The 18,380-nt window shown below is 47.0% G+C and overlaps 4 protein-coding genes across 4 annotated transcripts; 2 read left to right on the forward strand and 2 right to left on the reverse strand.

Moving 5' to 3' along the window:
• Positions 1-7,236: 7,236 nt before the first annotated feature.
• P174DRAFT_447994 (uncharacterized protein) lies at positions 7,237-8,083 on the reverse strand (the record flags this gene model as incomplete). Its single annotated transcript, XM_024828724.1, has 2 exons — positions 7,651-8,083; positions 7,237-7,301 (listed from the first exon to the last, which is right to left on the reverse strand). Exons 1-2 carry the CDS (start codon positions 8,066-8,068, stop codon positions 7,237-7,239), a joined length of 483 nt encoding a protein of 160 aa, XP_024688110.1. The 5' UTR covers positions 8,069-8,083.
• Positions 8,084-11,962: 3,879 nt separating this feature from the next.
• Positions 11,963-12,552, forward strand: P174DRAFT_509435 (uncharacterized protein; the record flags this gene model as incomplete). Its single annotated transcript, XM_024831552.1, has 3 exons — positions 11,963-11,984; positions 12,039-12,178; positions 12,357-12,552. 3 exons carry the CDS (start codon positions 11,963-11,965, stop codon positions 12,441-12,443), a joined length of 249 nt encoding a protein of 82 aa, XP_024688111.1. The 3' UTR covers positions 12,444-12,552.
• Positions 12,553-14,861: 2,309 nt separating this feature from the next.
• P174DRAFT_363572 (uncharacterized protein) lies at positions 14,862-15,671 on the reverse strand (the record flags this gene model as incomplete). Its single annotated transcript, XM_024821935.1, has 3 exons — positions 14,862-15,209; positions 15,273-15,409; positions 15,470-15,671. The coding sequence occupies 3 exons, from the start codon at positions 15,669-15,671 to the stop codon at positions 14,862-14,864; spliced, it is 687 nt and encodes a 228-aa protein (XP_024688112.1).
• A 924-nt stretch (positions 15,672-16,595) lies between these two features.
• Positions 16,596-17,668, forward strand: P174DRAFT_417181 (uncharacterized protein; the record flags this gene model as incomplete). The annotated part of the gene is made up of 3 exons (XM_024824584.1): positions 16,596-16,788; positions 16,852-17,147; positions 17,204-17,668. 3 exons carry the CDS (start codon positions 16,596-16,598, stop codon positions 17,666-17,668), a joined length of 954 nt encoding a protein of 317 aa, XP_024688113.1.
• Between the last annotated feature and the right edge of the window lie 712 nt (positions 17,669-18,380).

Raw genomic sequence — 18,380 nt, forward strand, 5'->3', positions numbered from 1 at the left:
TTAAATGGAGAGCGCTGCAAGGGCCGCATCTGGCTCTTCTGACCTTCTTATTTGAGACCCAAAAGTCCCGGCTCTAGTTGATGGTATGTACAGCGCTTTCCTGACTTGCTGCTGTTTACTGATATGTCAAAGTGAGTGTGCAAACAGAGACCTCTGTACGGGAAGAGAGAAGATATGTAAATGGTATGCCTTATAATTAAAGACACAAGACCTTTGGCTGATTTATTTGTAGCAAGCACATAAACTCCTCCTTGTGGCATGGTGGCGCAGAGTGCAAATGGTACATTGAAAGCTGGTAATAACCCCTGAAAGAGGAAACATGACAGCGCCATTCCGGTATCTGTTCCAGTAAGGAGGTCCTTAAGAGTAAGGGCGAATAGACAGGCATGATGTGGACAGGTTTGCGAATTATTTAGTTAAGCATGGTGTTTTCAGTCTTTCCGTTCCTAAGCTTTGTTTCCTGCGCAGTTCCCTTACTTTGGATGTTTGTGATCTAATCCCGGTAGCCAGCTAAACTGCTCTACATAACGTATCCAGACGTGATCATAAGCAACGGAAGACAGCGCCAAAGGGTTTTCCGCGTTAGGTAGATAAATTGGCTTGCCATGGAGTAGCGCTAATGACGACAAACAGATTGCTTACTGACGTAGACGACTCGGCGGGTTGGCCGAGACGCTGGAAGAAGACAGGTTCCCACCAGCTTGTTGGTTGGCATGCTGGGCAAGCCTACGTCCTAAGCTGATGAATGCAAGCCGTAAGGGCTAAAACTCTCAGACTAGGTCAAATTGGTTAGGAGACTTTGCTCAGGTACCAATGTTTGACGCTCATGCCCCGTGTGTTGACAGGACCTGGGCGTGCGGGCCTAGATCTGGAGAATGCTCGGATCAGTATGGCTGTATCTCAGCACTGCTCAGGCGCCTATATATCCCAGGCACACAAGTTTATAGCTGGCTGATCTGTAGGCTACCTTTCACATCTCACGCATATGCTTAGGCCCCGCATATCTTAGGAAGTGACGGTGAACTGCCTAAGTTCTTCTCTTCAACTGCTACTATGCATCTTACTCTCTTCAGTGCCTTGTGGGTTTGATGATCCTCCCAGAGGAAGTATGGGACATGGGAGTTATACTAAAGGTAGGTGTTCAGACTGGCAGAGACCCAGATTTTGCCATGGAGATCGGGAGCTTAATTGTTGCCTTCTAATATTACCAACTTCAATTATTAATCTGGTCATGGCTGGCAGAAAATGCAAGCTTCACTGGAAGAATCATTGAAACAGGGACACAGTTTGGTCAGGTGGATATCATACACTTGACTGACCCTATTTGTATTAACTGCCCCAGCGATGCCCGCGATCTCTACAGTTCTTCGATACGGACGTCCTCTTCCTCAGCCAAACGTTAGCTTAGTCGCTGTGAACCTTCTTTGGCTCATCATACGCACACTTGGATGTTGAAATAGAAAGGCCGCTCTAAAGGAAGTTAGAGGAAATTCACGTTGTGAATAGAAAGCCGCTTGAAGACTGTCCATTTACGCGCCAGACATGGCCACGCTTTTGCATGGGCCTCAGGATGGCGGCCTATCAGCGATTGCATCATGGACCTATGATAATTATAGCAGCCGTCGCACAAGCTCTTCGGTGCGCTCTTGGTGGTTTGTTTGCTTCCAGACTATTCAAACCATTTATGGCGTGCCAACGCGACCAAATCGACATTGACATCAAGTGAATAGTGCAAGTGTGCGCATCAAGTCTGCCCTGCTGGTTTAACTGCGTTATTTTTGAATTAATGTCCTGAGGAGCAGCCTCTGCCTGCGTCATCATGGCCATTCGCTCCGAGTTATTGATTATAGCATGCGCAATCATATGCAGATATCGAGTTGCTTCCCTATACGCTACCAGGAACACTGGGAGGTACACCAGACTGTACTTTCAGTGTCATTACTGGCAGAGACGCCTGGAGGAACAATAGAAGGTGTTGCTCCAACAGCCAAGCCAACAGGAACACGGGGTGGTACACCAGACTGCAGCTCTAGAGCCATTACTGGCAGAGACACCTGGAGGAACACCAGAAGGTGTAGCTCCAACGGTCATGCCGCAAGGGACACTGGGAGGTATACCAGGCTGTGTAGCTCCAGAGCTATTACTGGCAATATCTCCAGGTGGCCAGAGGCGGTGGTTCCTCAGCATTTGTGCCCCCAGCTATCGCCTATGATCTCGCTGGTGGTGTGACTAAAGCGGTAGACACAGACAGCAGGATTGGGACCGGATGGCCCAACTCCGGAAGCTGTATCAGCAGAGGCCACATGCGGCGCGACACTTTCGGAAGACATTCTTATAGGCTGTGATCGGACAAATAGAAGTTGCTCTCCTAAAACAGACAATCTAAGGTTAGAGATTATGGACCAGACCAGCAGTCAGAGGGAATTTGGGATGACCTTACGTGGAGGAAAGGCATTATCAGACTCTTAAATATACGTCCTGCGCGATACTGAGAGCTATATTTACATGGCTTGCGCTGAAAATTCCATGGTCAACAGCAAATATGGCCCCTGAAATCCGTGGCGTCACAGAACTGCGGTCGTGTCGTTGCCTTGAATCCAAGGGGCGGTGAGAAACTACCCCCCAAGCGCCCAGTGCTACAGTCGCGGTTAGACACTAGTCCCCTATTGGAACGAGCTTCCTCAAAGAACCGAGCCCAGAAAATCGTACCCTTCAGTTTGGACGGAAGAGATACCTAAAGTTCGGCTCTCTACCTATGACGGCTGTACCTCAACATGACCTCGGAGGGCGTCTCCGATGTTCGTTCTCACGTGACTCAGGCAGAGAATCGGCTTCCGCAACAGAGGCCAAGGTTGGTACAAGTCGACCACTACCAAGGGCAGTCAGTGCGCTGACACAGCTGCTATTGTTGGTATTGTTGGCGCTGCAGGCTGCTGATGTAGCAGCGCGGCTTGCCTTATTTGACATGATTAACGCGGCCATTTGGTCTCTCGTAAAAAATAGCATGGTTCGGCTGTAGTCTTCCAGAGACATTGTGCAATTTGAGCTGGCGATCGGAGGAACATGAACTAGCATTATTCGGTGATAGTCGGCCAGCGATGCTGCGCGATTTAAGCTGGCGGTAGCAGAGAGATCTGACGTTGATTTCTGAACATCCATCATTTTCGATGGATAACAGACGTCGTTAGTGCAGGACTGTAGAACAACCAGACCAGAAAGCAAAGTTAGATGGAGGAGTCCTGGAGACTTTGATGGTTTCTTCCAGACAAGTTTGGCTCGCCAAGGAACCTACCAAGTGACCTCACGCCGCAGTTCTAGCTCTGTCTGTTGTGCAACATCAGGGTCGTGTCCTTACTGGCCTTGCCAATCGGGGTCAACTAGGAGGTGATACGATGAGACAGTCTAGCTTGGCAAGATATTGGGTGGGAGGGGCCAGCTGATGAAGCAATGAAACTGGCTTGAAAGTTAAGTCACGTGAGCTATCCATGCTAGTTGACTCTTGGCAAGCTGGCTTGTGGATGGCTTTGGCGGTGTTAAGGATGGGGGCGCAAACTCCTCTTCTTAAATAGATTTCCCCAGATGTTTGCAGAACATCGTACTCGCCAGCATGGCTCTGCAAAGTCAGTGACTAGAAGATAGTTCTTTACTAGCTAATAGCTACGAAACGAAGGGCCTCGCATCATTAACCACACCTTTAGAGCAGATTTTCATCCTTACACCAGTACCTACCATTGTCCTTGATTCTTCTCTCTGTATATGCGAGGTGTCCAATAGTCACCTTTCCCTTACATAGTTGAGCAGGGGGGATATTATTAGTTACAGCATATTTGATGTTCCACTGCCCACAATACCTGTCTCCAGCCTTCCTGTTCTTCTTGGAGCTGTACGGATCGCTGTCACTATGAAGACTGTGCAGGTAATCATCCAATAGTTGGGTAGCCTGTCCTTAAGATTGATACCTATTTTCAGGGCATCCAGTTTTACATACCTCATCATTGAAATCATGCGCTAATACGCAGAAAATGCCTCCAACATTAACAGACTTCATGACAAGAGCTTTGTTGGCTCGGTAGCTACTATTTCAGGGGTACACCTGGGGAACGATGATAAAGTGTATGTATCCGGGAGGAAGGCAGAACAAAGTTCATCTTAACAATGTGTAATGTGCCTTGGCCTAACCATAAGGCTCATATGCTCTTTTCCCTAGTAATTAACAGCCCCGATCACATTTCGTGACGCCCTTAATGTCATGGAAGAGTACTATTTAGAGGACGGTAAGCGTCACCTACCAGAACTAATTGTATTAGCTGATCATTGCTATAGTGGCTTCCCCTGATGCCTTTGACCCTGAGATGGTGCAGAGAGAACAAGACGCGATCTGGTCCGTGATGAGATATTAGCTTCTCTGGAGAATGAATGGGGAAATTAAGGCAAGCACACCAGCTAGGATGGAGAACTACATTATCAGTCTCACAACCAAATTGGCATGGTAACATCCATAAAACAGACAAATAGTGATCGAACACAGATTTTGGAAGGCCCCCCGACCAATTAGACCTTATCAGTCTGAAGTGCTGAGTCCAGCATACCTGGTCCTACATTAAAAAGACCTACGACCTTTGCCCTCCGTACTAGTTCCCCCGACAATCAAGGCGTTAAGAGCGCAAGTCTATGCTCTTCCTCAACTGAGGATTCCAGATAGATCTCTAGAGAAGGCTCCAAACCTTCCTAAGCATGTGCCTAGCCACATCCATCCTAATAGAGAGCTCTTTGCTATCTTAATTCCACTGTTAACCTTATCCGCCGACGGAGCGTCCCACACGCTTGCATCCCCCTTGGTATGGAGAAAACAAGTGAATAAAGTAATTTCTTTCATCAATATTCCGTTTTGCCATGCCCAGCTGGAACCAGGAGGTTGGGTTTTAGTCAAAATGTTGCATGGCATTCTGTTCTGAATAGCTCTAAATGGTGGGCCTTACCACTTCAGGAATACCCACCCACTCCGCCCTTGAGCATGATCCCAGCTGACTGGGACATTAGCCATAGAATCTAGAAACACTTCGTGATGTCATATGTAGAAAGTGATGCAAGTGTGGGATGTTGTATCAATGCTGTATCTGGTACAGGTGAAGGTTAGTTAGGAGACAGAAGAAAAAAGGAGGCCGGTGATGGGAGACATCTTGTAGCATAGCACTGGACTTTACAGCATCCGGGGATACTGAAAGGCGGGCGAGCCCTGCTTCCTAGCTGTCGCGACCCAATCCAGATAAGTCGAATGAGCTGGAGGGGTGCAACGTGTTGATCAATCAATCAATCAAGCTTCTCGTCCATAGCGTAGGCTCACCATAGCGTAGGCTATATGATGCTCCTTTGATAGCGTAGACTCACGCATGGCGTAGGCTCATCCATAGCGTACAACTATAAATACAAGTAAGTCGCTCCTGTCAGAGTTACTCCCTCCTTCTGCTCCCAGCAGTCGCACCTTTCTGATAAGTTCTGAGAGTCTTTCTGTTTGTGTGACTTGTCAGGCCTTTTCTGGCCCTCCTCTGCTTCTGTCTACTAATTTTCACTCATCAAGGATCATCATATGGCCTACGCTATGGATGCGCCATACGTTATAAATGGCCTACGCTATCAAAAGATCATCATATAGCCTACGCTATGGGTGAACCTACGCTATGGGTGAACCTACGCTATGGGTGAGCCTAAGCTATGGATGGCCTAAGCTATGGATGGCCTACGCTATCAAAAGATCATCATATAGCCTACGCTATGGGTGAGCCTAAGCTATGGATGGCCTACGCTATCAAAAGATCATCATATAGCCTACGCTATAGGTGAATCTACGCTATGGATGAGCCTAAGCTATGGATGACCTACGCTATCAAAAGATCATCATATGGGTGAGCCTACACTATGAGCGGGCCCCGTTTTTGCCTACGCTATCCTTGAGCTTACGCTGTGAAGGGCTGTCGATTAGCCTACGCATAGATTATACAATGGACTCAAGCATAGGGTAGGCTGATGCTCAGGTTCTGCTAATTGCAGTTATCTAGGCTCAATGCACAGCATAAGCTATGAAATATATAGCATCTTTATATTATGCGCACATAGCCAGTTGCACGATGAGAAATTCTCTCAGTGTATGGATAATAAGCGAGGGCCCATATCAGGATCTAAACCCTGTCAGCACGTAACACTCCTAACAGACGGCAAGATTCATTCGAAGGGACCTCTTTCCAACGACTTGGAGAGAGACGTAGACGGTTATCCCTGGTACTCGAACATAGGTTGTAGCTATTACGCCAAGTACCAAGATCAATGTCGACGCGGATATTTTTCCTATTTAGGATATCCACAGCCATTGAATCCAAGGCACTGCAGAGTTCAAGTCCATCAGGGTAGACGTTGATAGCAAAGGTAGCCAAAGCGTGTATGTCAACCTCATTAATGTTTTTATTGTTCCTAGCCACGAAGGGTCAATTTGAAGTAAGCACAAGCAACATCATTCAGACACTTACATAAATCTATCCATTTCCGCACTGGATGATAGCACAACATAATATCCTAGGTATTGCGCCAAAGTGCACCACCATCTACCCTAATCAACATTCTTTTTGAGTCATTCCCGGCGCTTCTGCTGCAAAGAAGGCCTAGTTTCCCAATCAGAATAGTAAAATTTAAGGAGGAAATTCAGGGCCTTAGTACACTTGTCTCTCCCCCTCCCTAACCCTGGAAGGCTATCAGTCTGTAAATAGTCATAGTAATAGAACAGGCGCATAAGTGATAATCAATGCTGAACAAGATTAGTATATAAGTCTGTTTCCATCTCAACCCAGTCCATTTCGCAAAGAAATTAATGCACGAGCGAGTCATTTCCACTGTATTGGTGACAAGATCGCAGCAACCATGGATTCTGGTATTGCCACAAAAGAACATGATGGTCCATGAATTCGTCAAGGTCGGTTCGTATAATGGCATGACTCATGGATATAATACTATTCAGGCGCCCTGGTTTAAGTACTTTGTTGGAATAGTGGCGAACCATGAGGTCAAGTGCTTGCAATTCCCATTCAACCTCTCTCAATCGGCTGTTGCTAACCAACTGCCCAGTCGCATCCAAGCATACTGAATCATGGTTCTGGGGAGGAGAGCCAGGTGTTCCAGCAGAATGTGCTTGGAGTGAGGAGGTTGGCATATCTGAACCAGAATCATAAGCATCTCCCATAGGTCTGCTTACTCTTTCAGCTGGCACCGCGTCGGGAACAGCGTTCCGAGAGCAAGGACGCGCGACTGGGTAGCTTAGCAGTGTTAGTATTCTATCATCTATATCTGCTAGACCGTCGAATTGGCTAGGAACTGCTATGTCTAGGTAGTCAAAGGCATACATCTCCTCACCTACAGGATTGGTGCAGGGGTTACTCAGAGAAGAGATATTATAGCCCTGATAAGAGTCTACGAGGGGACTGCATAACACTGCTAACACAACCAGCGCATCGGCGGTGTCCTCCAAGCTTGGAATTAAAGTGTCTAGCCATTCTTGGTGTGTCGAAGAGTCCACTGAGATCAACCCTTCAGAGGAAGAGGAACAGGCAGACGGAGATGTCAATCGACGGCAACCAAATGAGGTTATAGCAGTATCGGCCTCACCCTCTAGAATATCCATGGCTAGCAAAATATTTTCGCTTCCGACGCTGGCCTGTCCAGAGCAGTCTCGGATGATGTCATCACCAGCCATCCTCTGAACACTGTTGCTTCCTGAATCAGCGACATCTCTGACCGCAAATGGAAGCACAAGGTCAACAGCCCCTATCACAGGTGTCTGGTAGTTCCCTGAGGGAGACGATGCGGGGTCTCCATTCACTGCCTCTGGTAAGTGCTCTCCAGTGCTGTCGACAGAATGGCCAGGATATTTCAAGTCATGATTATGGTACGCACAGTCGGTGCCATTCTTGGATGCCATATTGAAACAACAACTACTTCCCATAAACCCATCAACTGAGGCCATCTCTGCGCCAAGTTGGGTTGTTAGCTCTCTAGGCTCTGTTCCCCACATCGACTCTGACATAGAAGAACCATAGAGGCTTTTTTGGTTACCTTGGTAGTCGTGACTCTCTGTTGAAGAGCATCGCAAAAAGGATTCGGGGTTAATCGGGAGATCTAGTAAGACAAAACCCAGTGGCTTACAACGTCGTGCAAGTTGGTACAACTCTTCTTTGTCAAGAGTCTGCAGCCGGGAAACAACCTTCTCACATAAGTGGTAGGCCTGAATATCTCAGCGGAGTAGATATCAATTTAGGAGGAAATAAATTTGTATCACCTCATCTACAGCACAGGACCTGTCCTCTACATGGGCCCTAGGCGGCTGCCCGGTGTGCATATTCTGGAAGAACCCATAGAAACAGGCTGATTGCCGCATATTGGATAGCTGAATAAATATGATGTACCCAGGAAAAGCAAAGATAGTTGGAAAAAGCAGAGATACAGTAGCTGTAAGCTTTGGCCTTGCTAAAATGATCTGAAATGACTTTGATAGTGGCATCAATTAAATGGTGAGAAGAAAAGCGCAGAATATGAAGGCGCCGCCTGATAGCAGCCTTAAAAAGCAATCACCTAAGAGGTCACATTTTTACTGTGCCCAAGGCGCAAAAAAAAGTGAGCAAAAATCATCATTCAGTGTGATGTTAGAGCGTTCTTTATATGGGTTCAAAGTGTGAGAAATGGGGAATCAGATCCTGACACTGTCACAGGGCTGCTCTGAAACAAAACTAAAACATACCACAGAGACGGGCCCTTCGTTGATTCATCCATATGATGTCCAAATGGACTTGATATCTGCCAATAATATCCTAAAGAATTAGTATTTCAGACCTGATGCAAATGAATTTCAGGTCTACAAGTTTATGTGGCTAATTGGATACGGAAACAGATTTAGCCTAAGTTGAAATACCAGGAGCCCGCCAGAACTGGGCATATAGGGTTCTATTGGTGATCTGTACATGAGATAGTCGGGCCTTGTTAAGATGTGGCCAGGTGGCAATACTGCATGACCCCACGGGTCCTCTTACTGCAAGCATCCGTAGGGCAAGGTCCAGGCGATATGACGTGATTGCCACGCCATTTTCCGTGCGCTTTCCACAGCTCAATTAATGCTGTGTTAATGTTCATAAGTCTATGTTTTCAACCCCACTTGTATTGGGAATTGACCAGCCCAGCAAGCGGTTGCTTCCCATCTCCTGCTCGATACTGAGAGCTATATTTACATGGCTTGCACTGAAAATTCTATGGTTAAAACGGCAAATATGGCTTCTGAAATCCGTGGCGTCACAGAACTGCGGTAGTTGCCTTGAATCCAAAGGGCGGTGAGAAACTACCTCAGCGCCCAGTTGCTACAGTCGCGGTAAGATCTAGCCCCCTTCGCTTTCCGCAGCCACATTCCCATGATTGGCCTTGACGAGCCCTGAGGCGCTAACGTCTGCCCATTGAGGGGCATGCCTCAGCGCACCCTCGGTCGCACTACTGCGTAAAGCATGCTAACAAGGGCGCCTGCCAACCATTTCAGCAGCCACAAGTAATCAGAGCTCTCTCATTGCCATGCTGAGTATGAGACAGCTGTTCCAGAACGTATTCATCTCGAAGAGTCGTTTCACGCAATTAGATACCACTTATCTGGCATTTTCTCACGACAGGAACCTCACGTGCCTGATTCCGTCGTAAGAGGATTCTCACAAGAAGCCACTCCCCTTATTGTATGCCTTCTAAACCAATCTCTCCGTGACAGATACCTTCATATAAGGCCACACCCATGAACATCTAGTAAAGAGTGGCTTTATGTGGCATACCATATTAAGTTTGAGATGTTCCATAAGTCAACATAAGAAATGCCTTTCCGGTGGCCAGCTGCTCTGAGATATTCCGCTCATGGCGTTATAACTCATGCCTGTTCAAGCCTCTAAGTTGAGCCATATACTCATAAATTTCCCTTGAATAGCATAGAACAACCGTAATTTCTAGGGCTGAGGCTTGGAGCCTGGATCCCTCCAGTGTCGAAGGGACTAGGTCGAGGTGCTAGTGAAGAAAGCCCAGATTCTGACGAGCCGGGCAGTAAGACAGAATGCGTAGGCGTAGTGATATATGACCAGCAACACTAGACTCGGCGCTCCTGACCTGCATGATCGAAAGACCGTGGTCGTACGACCAGCACGGGCAGAGGACCGCCAACTGACGCCCACAGCAGGTGCCAGACCCCGATGGTCCTCTTACTACGTTGCTGTCGCCCCATTGTTTACAGACCAGCTGATTTTATTTGAAGTAGCTTTATAAAATGCCAACGCCAATGGCTTGCCCATCATTTTCCAATATTCTCGGTCAGTCTGTTTCGCCGATTGCGGTACCACCGCAGCGCCAAGCTTCTTCGGCTACTGCAACCACTCCCCCCACCCAATAGTGAGTTCGCGTTCGACCTCGAACCTCGGAAGGGATATCTAGGGAAGGCTTTAGGCCTTACTGGTCGTATGCCCTGGGCAGCGCGCGCCCTAGCAGTTACTGCGCTGAAGATATAAACCATCTGGCGTGGCTCCCCATTAAAACCTCGCGCTAAGATGGTATACTTGAATGCCATATTCTTTGTTCAGGTAGCACTATATAAATTGTTCTTAGAGTCTTATAGGGGGAGACTTTCTCTTGCAATAGCAATACCGTGCGGACATGTGTATCCAGCTGGAGTCAATGCTCCCTGCGGAGTGAGAACCCCGCGTGGAACAGAAGCTACGTGCGGACCTGTGTATCCAGCTGGAGTCAATCCTCTTTCCGGAGATACTTGTTCATTGGGAGGAGAGGCTTCACATAGGTGCTCGCCTCCAGATAATCGGGCCCGTTTGACATGGGTGCCACACCATTTTCGGCGCGCCATTTGCAGACGACTTTATCGGCGTTAGTAGGCCTTCAACCCCACCTTTATCACCCGTGCAACCCTTTCCATTTCTTTTCTGAAGAGGCTTGAAGCTTGGCTAACAAAATTACAACACTATCACAACACAAGAGAGCAGCGGCAGCCATCTGAATCCGCCTCGTGCCAGACTACAACACAGAACAAAAGAGCAGGTGAACCAGAGTGGTCACCCACAGGGCTCGATTTGATCACTCTGCGCACCCACCCCTGAAGATCATCTCTACTTTTGTAACTTAATAATATGGAAGGAGGCTTGGCAGGTCGAACATCCGAAAAGGGAATAGTATACTCCGTTAATGACGCGCTGGGTGTTTCAGGTGCTGCTTCCATCATTTAAACAAAATGTCCCACTTAACTCAAAGCATTCTGCCATTTCTAACTCTGACTCTCTCATGATAAAGGAGACGATAAACCAATAGTGGTTGGGAAACAAAAAGAGCTGGAAAGGACAGTCGGTTAATAGACTCAGACTAAAGCAAACACTCTCGCCGCCGAGGCGAGGTACGTGCGAGGACTTGGAGCTTGGTGGACATGGCAGGTTCAGCAAAAGAACTGAGCAAAGCAAACGAGTTAAAATCTGCTGCCTGGGATTATGTCTAATTTGATGCCATTGTATCAACAATCTCCAATATCACCGTGCACGTGACTGTCTCCTTGCTCTGACGTAATTTGAGGATGTCAATAGTTCCAGTCACAAACGAAGGTTCAGTCAACGGTAGAGAGATTGAGTTAAGCTCATCTTGATCCCGATCACCCCTGATCACCCGCCGATCACCCGCTCACCCCAGATCACCTGCAGGCAGTCGCCACCTATCCTAAATGAGATATAGAATTATTTTGAAATGCACTTCTGTGTTTCAGATGTGTTTTGCGTCTGCTTTCTTGAACTTTGATCGCGCGGGGAAGGTGAGCATAGGAATATATAAAGGCCTGAACCGTCAAATTCTGTGCCTGAAGTCATTGCTCTCATTCTATCCTGTTATCTGTTACTGTCGCTGAAAACTCCTGAGGATGGCAAAGCCTAGAAAAATCCGTCATCGCCAGTCTAATAAGCTAAAGGCAAAATATCAACAACACAAACAATGAGGAGATACCTTGTTCCGGAAGGCTTTTGAATTCTGCCAGGAGTGTAATGCAGACGTCTCACTCATGGTTTGGTTGAAAGAGAATAGTCAGATTTACATATTCAACTCGGATAGCAGATGGCTCCCTTTGCAGGAAGGCTTGGTAGGGCTTCTCCCTATTTCCCTACTTCTTTTTTTTCTCTTTTATTTTTCCTTTGGCTTTTCCTTTTATTTTTCCTTTTGTTTCCTCTTTTTCTTTCTGTTTCCTTTTGTTTTTCTTTCTTTTACCTTTTACCCACTCCCCTCTTTTTCCCTTTCCTTTTGCTTTTGCTGAATTTCAGGGTTATACTAATGGCTGCAAGTCTTTGCACTATCCTGTACCTTTAAGGATAACGTGGCAAGAGTTGGCCGCTGCCTATCAAGCCTGAACACAATCTATTGAGTGTAATGGAAGAGCTCACTACAAGATGTATCTATGTTTATTGGCTTTGGTTGCTGAGATATCGCAAACTAGGAAGACTATATAGTACCTTCCTACGATATTCTGGGTCGGTCTGAGATGCTATCTTGTTGACATTCGTAGGCCGGGGGAAACTTATATTTACCGATTTATGTAGCCTTGAAAACCGACAATGATCGCTGTCAGCAGTCACGTTTGGACAGCAGTCACGTTTGGACAGCAGTCACGTTTGGACAGCAGTCCTGATTTGACAGCAGTCACATTTGGACAGCGGTCACGCTTAGACAGCAGTCACATTTGGACAGCAGTCACGTTTAGACAGCAGTCACATTTGGACAGCAGTCACGTTTAGACAGCGGTCACGCTTGGACAGCAGTCACATTTGGACAGCGGTCACGCTTGGACAGCAGTCATGTTTGGACAGCAGTCACGTTTGGACAGCAGTCACATTTGGACAGCAGTCATGTTTGGACAGCAGTCCTGATTTGACAGCAGTCACGTTTGGACAGCGGTCACGTTTGGACAGCAGTCATGTTTGGACAGCAGTCACGTTTGGACAGCAGTCACGTTTGGACAGCAGTCACATTTGGACAGCAGTCACGTTTGGACAGCAGTCCTGATTTGACACCAGTCCTGATTTGACAGCAGTCACGTGTTGAAACCCACCTGCCCTTTTCTTTTCTTTAAAAGAGAAATAATTTTAAGGAGAAAGGAAAAGTCCTGAAAGAAAGTGGGCGATGGCTTTGACCCTGAAAGACTGGGACCAATGAGTCACTCACTGTAAGCCATGTTGGTCGTTCTTGAGGTTCGAGTGTGTCAACCAATATTTTATTTCGGGTCTTGCTTTTTTGTTGAGGGGCATCAAGACCTTCCTTCCCAGCTCTGGCCCGTGATTTGATGAATCCAATTGTTTGCAACAGCGGTTGAACAAATTTCAAAATCGTCCAGCCTTTGAGAGAAAAAGAAAAGGTCAAAAAAAAAGCATGGCGTTTTGTTGAAGCCCCAGAATGATGTTCAGGCGGAATGCGGGGTCAGATGAACGGTCGTTTGGCCAGCAACAATAGCAGGTGTTTACGACTCGGGATTTCCCCTGCACGACATAACCCGCGCCAAATTATTTTTTAATTTTCTACTTTCTTTTTAATTATTTATTCTCAATTAATTAATCGATTATTTTATTTTATATTTTTATATTTTATTTATTTATTTATTTATTTATCTATTTTAATATTTCTCATTTCATTTCATTTTATTTATTTATTTATTTATTTTATTAAATGAAGATTTTTCCCTCTGGTGCCTGCGTCCGTTCAACAACGCTCAACGACATTGTACAAAGCCAGAGTGTCCAGAAACTCAACTTCCTACATTATAGTTCTAGGGTTCCCAGGCAATCGGTGCATTTCTTCTATGGCGGGCGGTCGATACATTGTAGAGTCCTCGATCGGTAAACAGAACAGGAAAATACTATGGGATAATTGCATGGTTTCGGATCTACTATAGACAAGACGCGCATGGTGTTGGCTCATTATTCTCCATTCAAAACACCGGACCTGGGGAACGCCAGTGACTGCGCACCCGATGTTCATCAATCGCGTGGCGATGGAATGCCATTTTATGCAACAAGGTCACTTTGCATTAGTTGCACTTGAGCAGCTCTTCCTTCAGATGAATGGCATCAAAGTGGTGCGTGAAACAGCTGGCATCATGAAACATCCGGCAGCGAACTTTATCAGGTAGCATCTCATTCGCGAAGCATTGAAAGCAGGCCTCTGGCAGTTCCGAGTTCTCCAAGGAGGGATAAACTTCAGTGTTTGAGTCGATTGAAGGAGGTTATGTTAATGGTCATTTCCTGGACCTTTCAGACAACTCCATTACATATCTAATCTCATTGGAAGACGAGTGGGTGAGGCCCAATAGAGCCCACCGTAATCGTTTAAAATGATGCGAGAAGCAGCTGAAATAGTGAATTGGAAAGAGGCGGTCACGTGGTCTTAATGTCAATACTTCCCACCTTCATCAAACGTTCGCTTTGTATCCAGTAAAACCCCTTCACAGCAACAAGCTAGTCAGAAATGCTGCTCGAAGATGATGAGCGGTCGACGGAGTCTGCTAATGAGCTGGCTTTCTCTGACGTGGCATTACAATTCTCGTTCCCCTAGGCAGCAGCATGCAGTGGGAGCTGAGGGATACCATACGTTATCAACCCTAGCAGGTGCGCGCTACTACATATAGGTCCCTTGTTGATGAAAACCATGCTATAGTTGATGGTTGATCATATCCATGGTTCTATCCCTACTCTTCATCAAAGTTCTCTCGGGTCTGATGCCGGAAAGCACACATTCTATAGGGCATACAGAACCATGACGCAGAGGAAGACACGAATCTACTGTAGTCTGCGAGCAATAAATTGTTCCAGCTCAGCCAGACAACCGTATCCACTGAGAGGAGAAGAGCACGGTGGGACATCCTCCACATGTTGGTAAAGTGCAGAAAGCTTTGAGAACTTCGTTTCGCAACTGGGGCATCTGTAGAGCTGCCCTCCGTCCTCAGGATCATCATTCATATACTTCCGACTCTGGTAACAAGCGTGGGCTATATCGTCAATTTCCTCCTCGGTAGTATCCGACGCGCAACTACCAGACTCCAGATGGATTAACATTCCAGAAAAGGATTTAAATTTTTGGTAACAACCGTAGCATTCCAGATTTCGAGGTCGATGTCTCTGCTGATGCTGAAGAAACGATACTGTCAGCCACAGATATATTGAACTACCAAACTCTAGCCGGTGAACTACCATTTGCAAATTATTCTTGTTCTCAAAATAGTCACCGCATTTGACGCAAAGGTGGTGCCGGTTGACTTCATGTTCTTGTAGTTGCTCAACAGAACCATAGTAGACGTTGCACTCCGGACAAAAATGATGAGTGTCCACTAAGTGGTCTTGAAGCTCTTCGCCGGTAGCAAAGTCTATTAGTCAAGGACAGGTCGAACAAACATTATGTCTGCTGGACGTTCGAAGATGCGTATTTTTTGCTTGTGTCGAAACGAAGACCCGGAAACACCGTTCACACCATTGGTGTCGTGATGTCTGCCTGCAATGAGCGTAAAGAGCAGATTCAGAGCAGAAAAGTCGGTCACAGATAGTACATTCGTAGTTCATACCATCATAGGCAAGATACGGGCCCAACCCCATACTGACTCAGTTGACTCAAGTTGCAGATAACAAAATAAGAGACAAGAAGTCGATGTTGCAGGTCGCTGAATAGCACAAAGGAGATGGAGGGGTTGGTGGATGTATGGAGGGATGCGAAGAGAGTAAATAATGATCGGCATCTCGGAACCTGAATGGATGTCGGCGCGAGCCAAAGTAGACTGCGTCGGTTCTATAATGGGAGGCGAAAGCTTTTCGTCAAATAATCTCTTTCGGTTCGCCGCTGGGTTGTGCAGACCGACCATACAGATCAAGACGTTTACCGCCGTTGTTCACATAAATCACGCGAAGTCCATGCCAGTATGAGTATCATTTGAGCATAAATGTAATCAGTTAGGAGTAGGATTGAAGCCCAGCAGATAATCGCACAGTTGTTCTGGTGTGATCGATGGCTTCGGTAACTGCACATTGATGTTTTCTGCTTTAGACAGTGGCTTAAAACGCTCACAAGCTGTGCCCGCCCGTAAGCAAGTTTGAAATACTAACACGTCGCCATCTCTAAATAGTGATATTTTATTTTTGATGACGTTGCCCGCTGATGATTGGCCAGCGAGTAGGACCAATCAAACATAGGTTCACAAGTCCGGCGCCTAGAGAGGACATAATGGTGGCCGCCGTCGTTCTTAGGAAAGTATATCAAATAGGCGCTCATTTCCGTGGATACGAGGCGTTTAAACATGCAACTCGAGGATCTCACTGCGGTTCTCTTTGGCCGAAAGCAACTGAACACAGCAGTTATGTGGTATAGCAGTCAAACGAGCCGCAGCAGGCCCACCCACATAAGAACGTTGACATCCAAGTCATCCTTTGTGGTTTGCTTTATTTCCATTCCGTACCCCCTGATTCTTTCCTGATATCAAGTTATCGCACAGGGTTGCATTTTGTCGGAAAGGCCTTCTTGCACCGATGTCTACATTTTCTATCACACTGGACGTTGAGAGACATGAGACGTCGCGGACTACTACAGAAGAAGACCGATCAGCTGGCACACGCTGGCTAAATTGGTGCAGTGGAGGGTGGAAAAAGATCTCCTCTGCCCTCCGCCTCATGCTGCGGCCAGTGGCCTTTGAGAAAAGTGGAAGTGCGGGATTTGTTTTGGGTTAGCTAATCCTAACCCTCCTACAGAGACAACTCTGCTAATATTCTGCTGAAAATCCCCCAGATGTCCACAAGCGAGCAGCACAGTGCTGTTTCCTTTGTCTCCAGAGTCGGAACGGGTCGTATGCCGTTCAAGTCCCTTGCATCCGACCGAAGGAACCACGAGTAATCAAGAGGATCGTGGCAAAAATCCCCCGACCCGATGGTGGCAAGGTATATGAAAAGCTCAGTGACAAAGAAAAAGCGTTCGAAAGCGACGCTGCTATATGGGCTAGGATGAAGGAGGTGTACTACGCTGACAAGGGCAAGTGGAAAGCGTGGCTCCCATTCTATGGGCCTACATCTGTGCGAGAGGTCGAGGTCAGAATGACTTGCACCTATTTCCGGGAATAAGGAGCTGATACGGAGGTCTGAAGTTTCAATTCGTTGGTACTGAAGAGCAAAACGGGCGGTTCAAGATATTCGATGTGAAGCCCGTCGATGTTGAGAGGCTTCGTCAGGAAGCAGATGATATAATTGCGTCGGCGCCAGGCGAAGTCGACTTTGATTACGGTAACGGATGCATGGGCTCTTCCCATAGTACGAAATGTGACAAGTCAATCGAATATGACCGACCGTGTATTTTGCAAATGGCAAACGAGGCCCGCCAACGGAAAAGGAAATTGGACATGCTTCACCTGCTAAAGGACTGTATCCGGGATCCATTGACCGCCAATGGACTGAGAACATTAGACGGCATGGCACAAGACAGTTGCATCTATGAGTTGGAGTACGTCACACCGTGCTTCGACGACCGTGACTCTAACCTTAGCTACCCAGACGAGAAGACCGCATTACCATTCCGCAACGCGACCGTCCGTACGACCGAACAGATAAGCTAAGAGGGATCGAGTTGACAATGGGCTGGCAGCTTGATCGCGTTGCTTCTGAAGTTCCGCTATACACTGCTTGGATTTGGCTCAGCGTGGTAATAATCTGGTTGTGCGTAGGAGCGTGGGCGGGAGCAGCAAGTGACTGGGCAACGGCGATGGCGTTTGGGCAGCTGCTAGCTGCGTCTGTGTCCCTTATTGTATTCTCTGCACGAGAATAGAGATAACGTTGAGGAGCTACACGGAGCTGGCCGCATAACCTAAAAGGTATGACCCAAGAATGGAATTGTGCATGGCGAAAGTGTGTCAATTTTCTTTGATCATTCTTCCACCGCTCATTTGCATCATCGGTTCACTACGAAATCCAGAAGAACTTCGATAGATATTGACCATACCTTGGCTCCGTTTCAAAGGGTTGAACGAACTAGAATTAAACTGCGGAAATGCGTCAGGCACTGCGGCGCTAAACTTTCTTCGGCTTCCGCAGCCAAGCTCCCACCCAATAGAAAAAGTCAGCCCTACGAGTCTCTTGTCTGTTGAGGAGAAAAACCTATACCTCTTCCGGCAGAACACCTTGATACAATGCAGCGAGACGTCAGAAACCTCCAACCGAGTGACGTGAAAACGGGAAGCGGCCCTCAGCCTGGACTAGCTGTTATTTAATGGAGATTGCATTTTCTAATGTAGACTTCCGTTATTACATCAGCATGTCACACTGCATTTA

This window comes from Aspergillus novofumigatus, assembly GCF_002847465.1.
Source record: "Aspergillus novofumigatus IBT 16806 chromosome Unknown P174scaffold_1, whole genome shotgun sequence".
In the NCBI taxonomy this organism is placed as follows: domain Eukaryota; kingdom Fungi; phylum Ascomycota; class Eurotiomycetes; order Eurotiales; family Aspergillaceae; genus Aspergillus; species Aspergillus novofumigatus.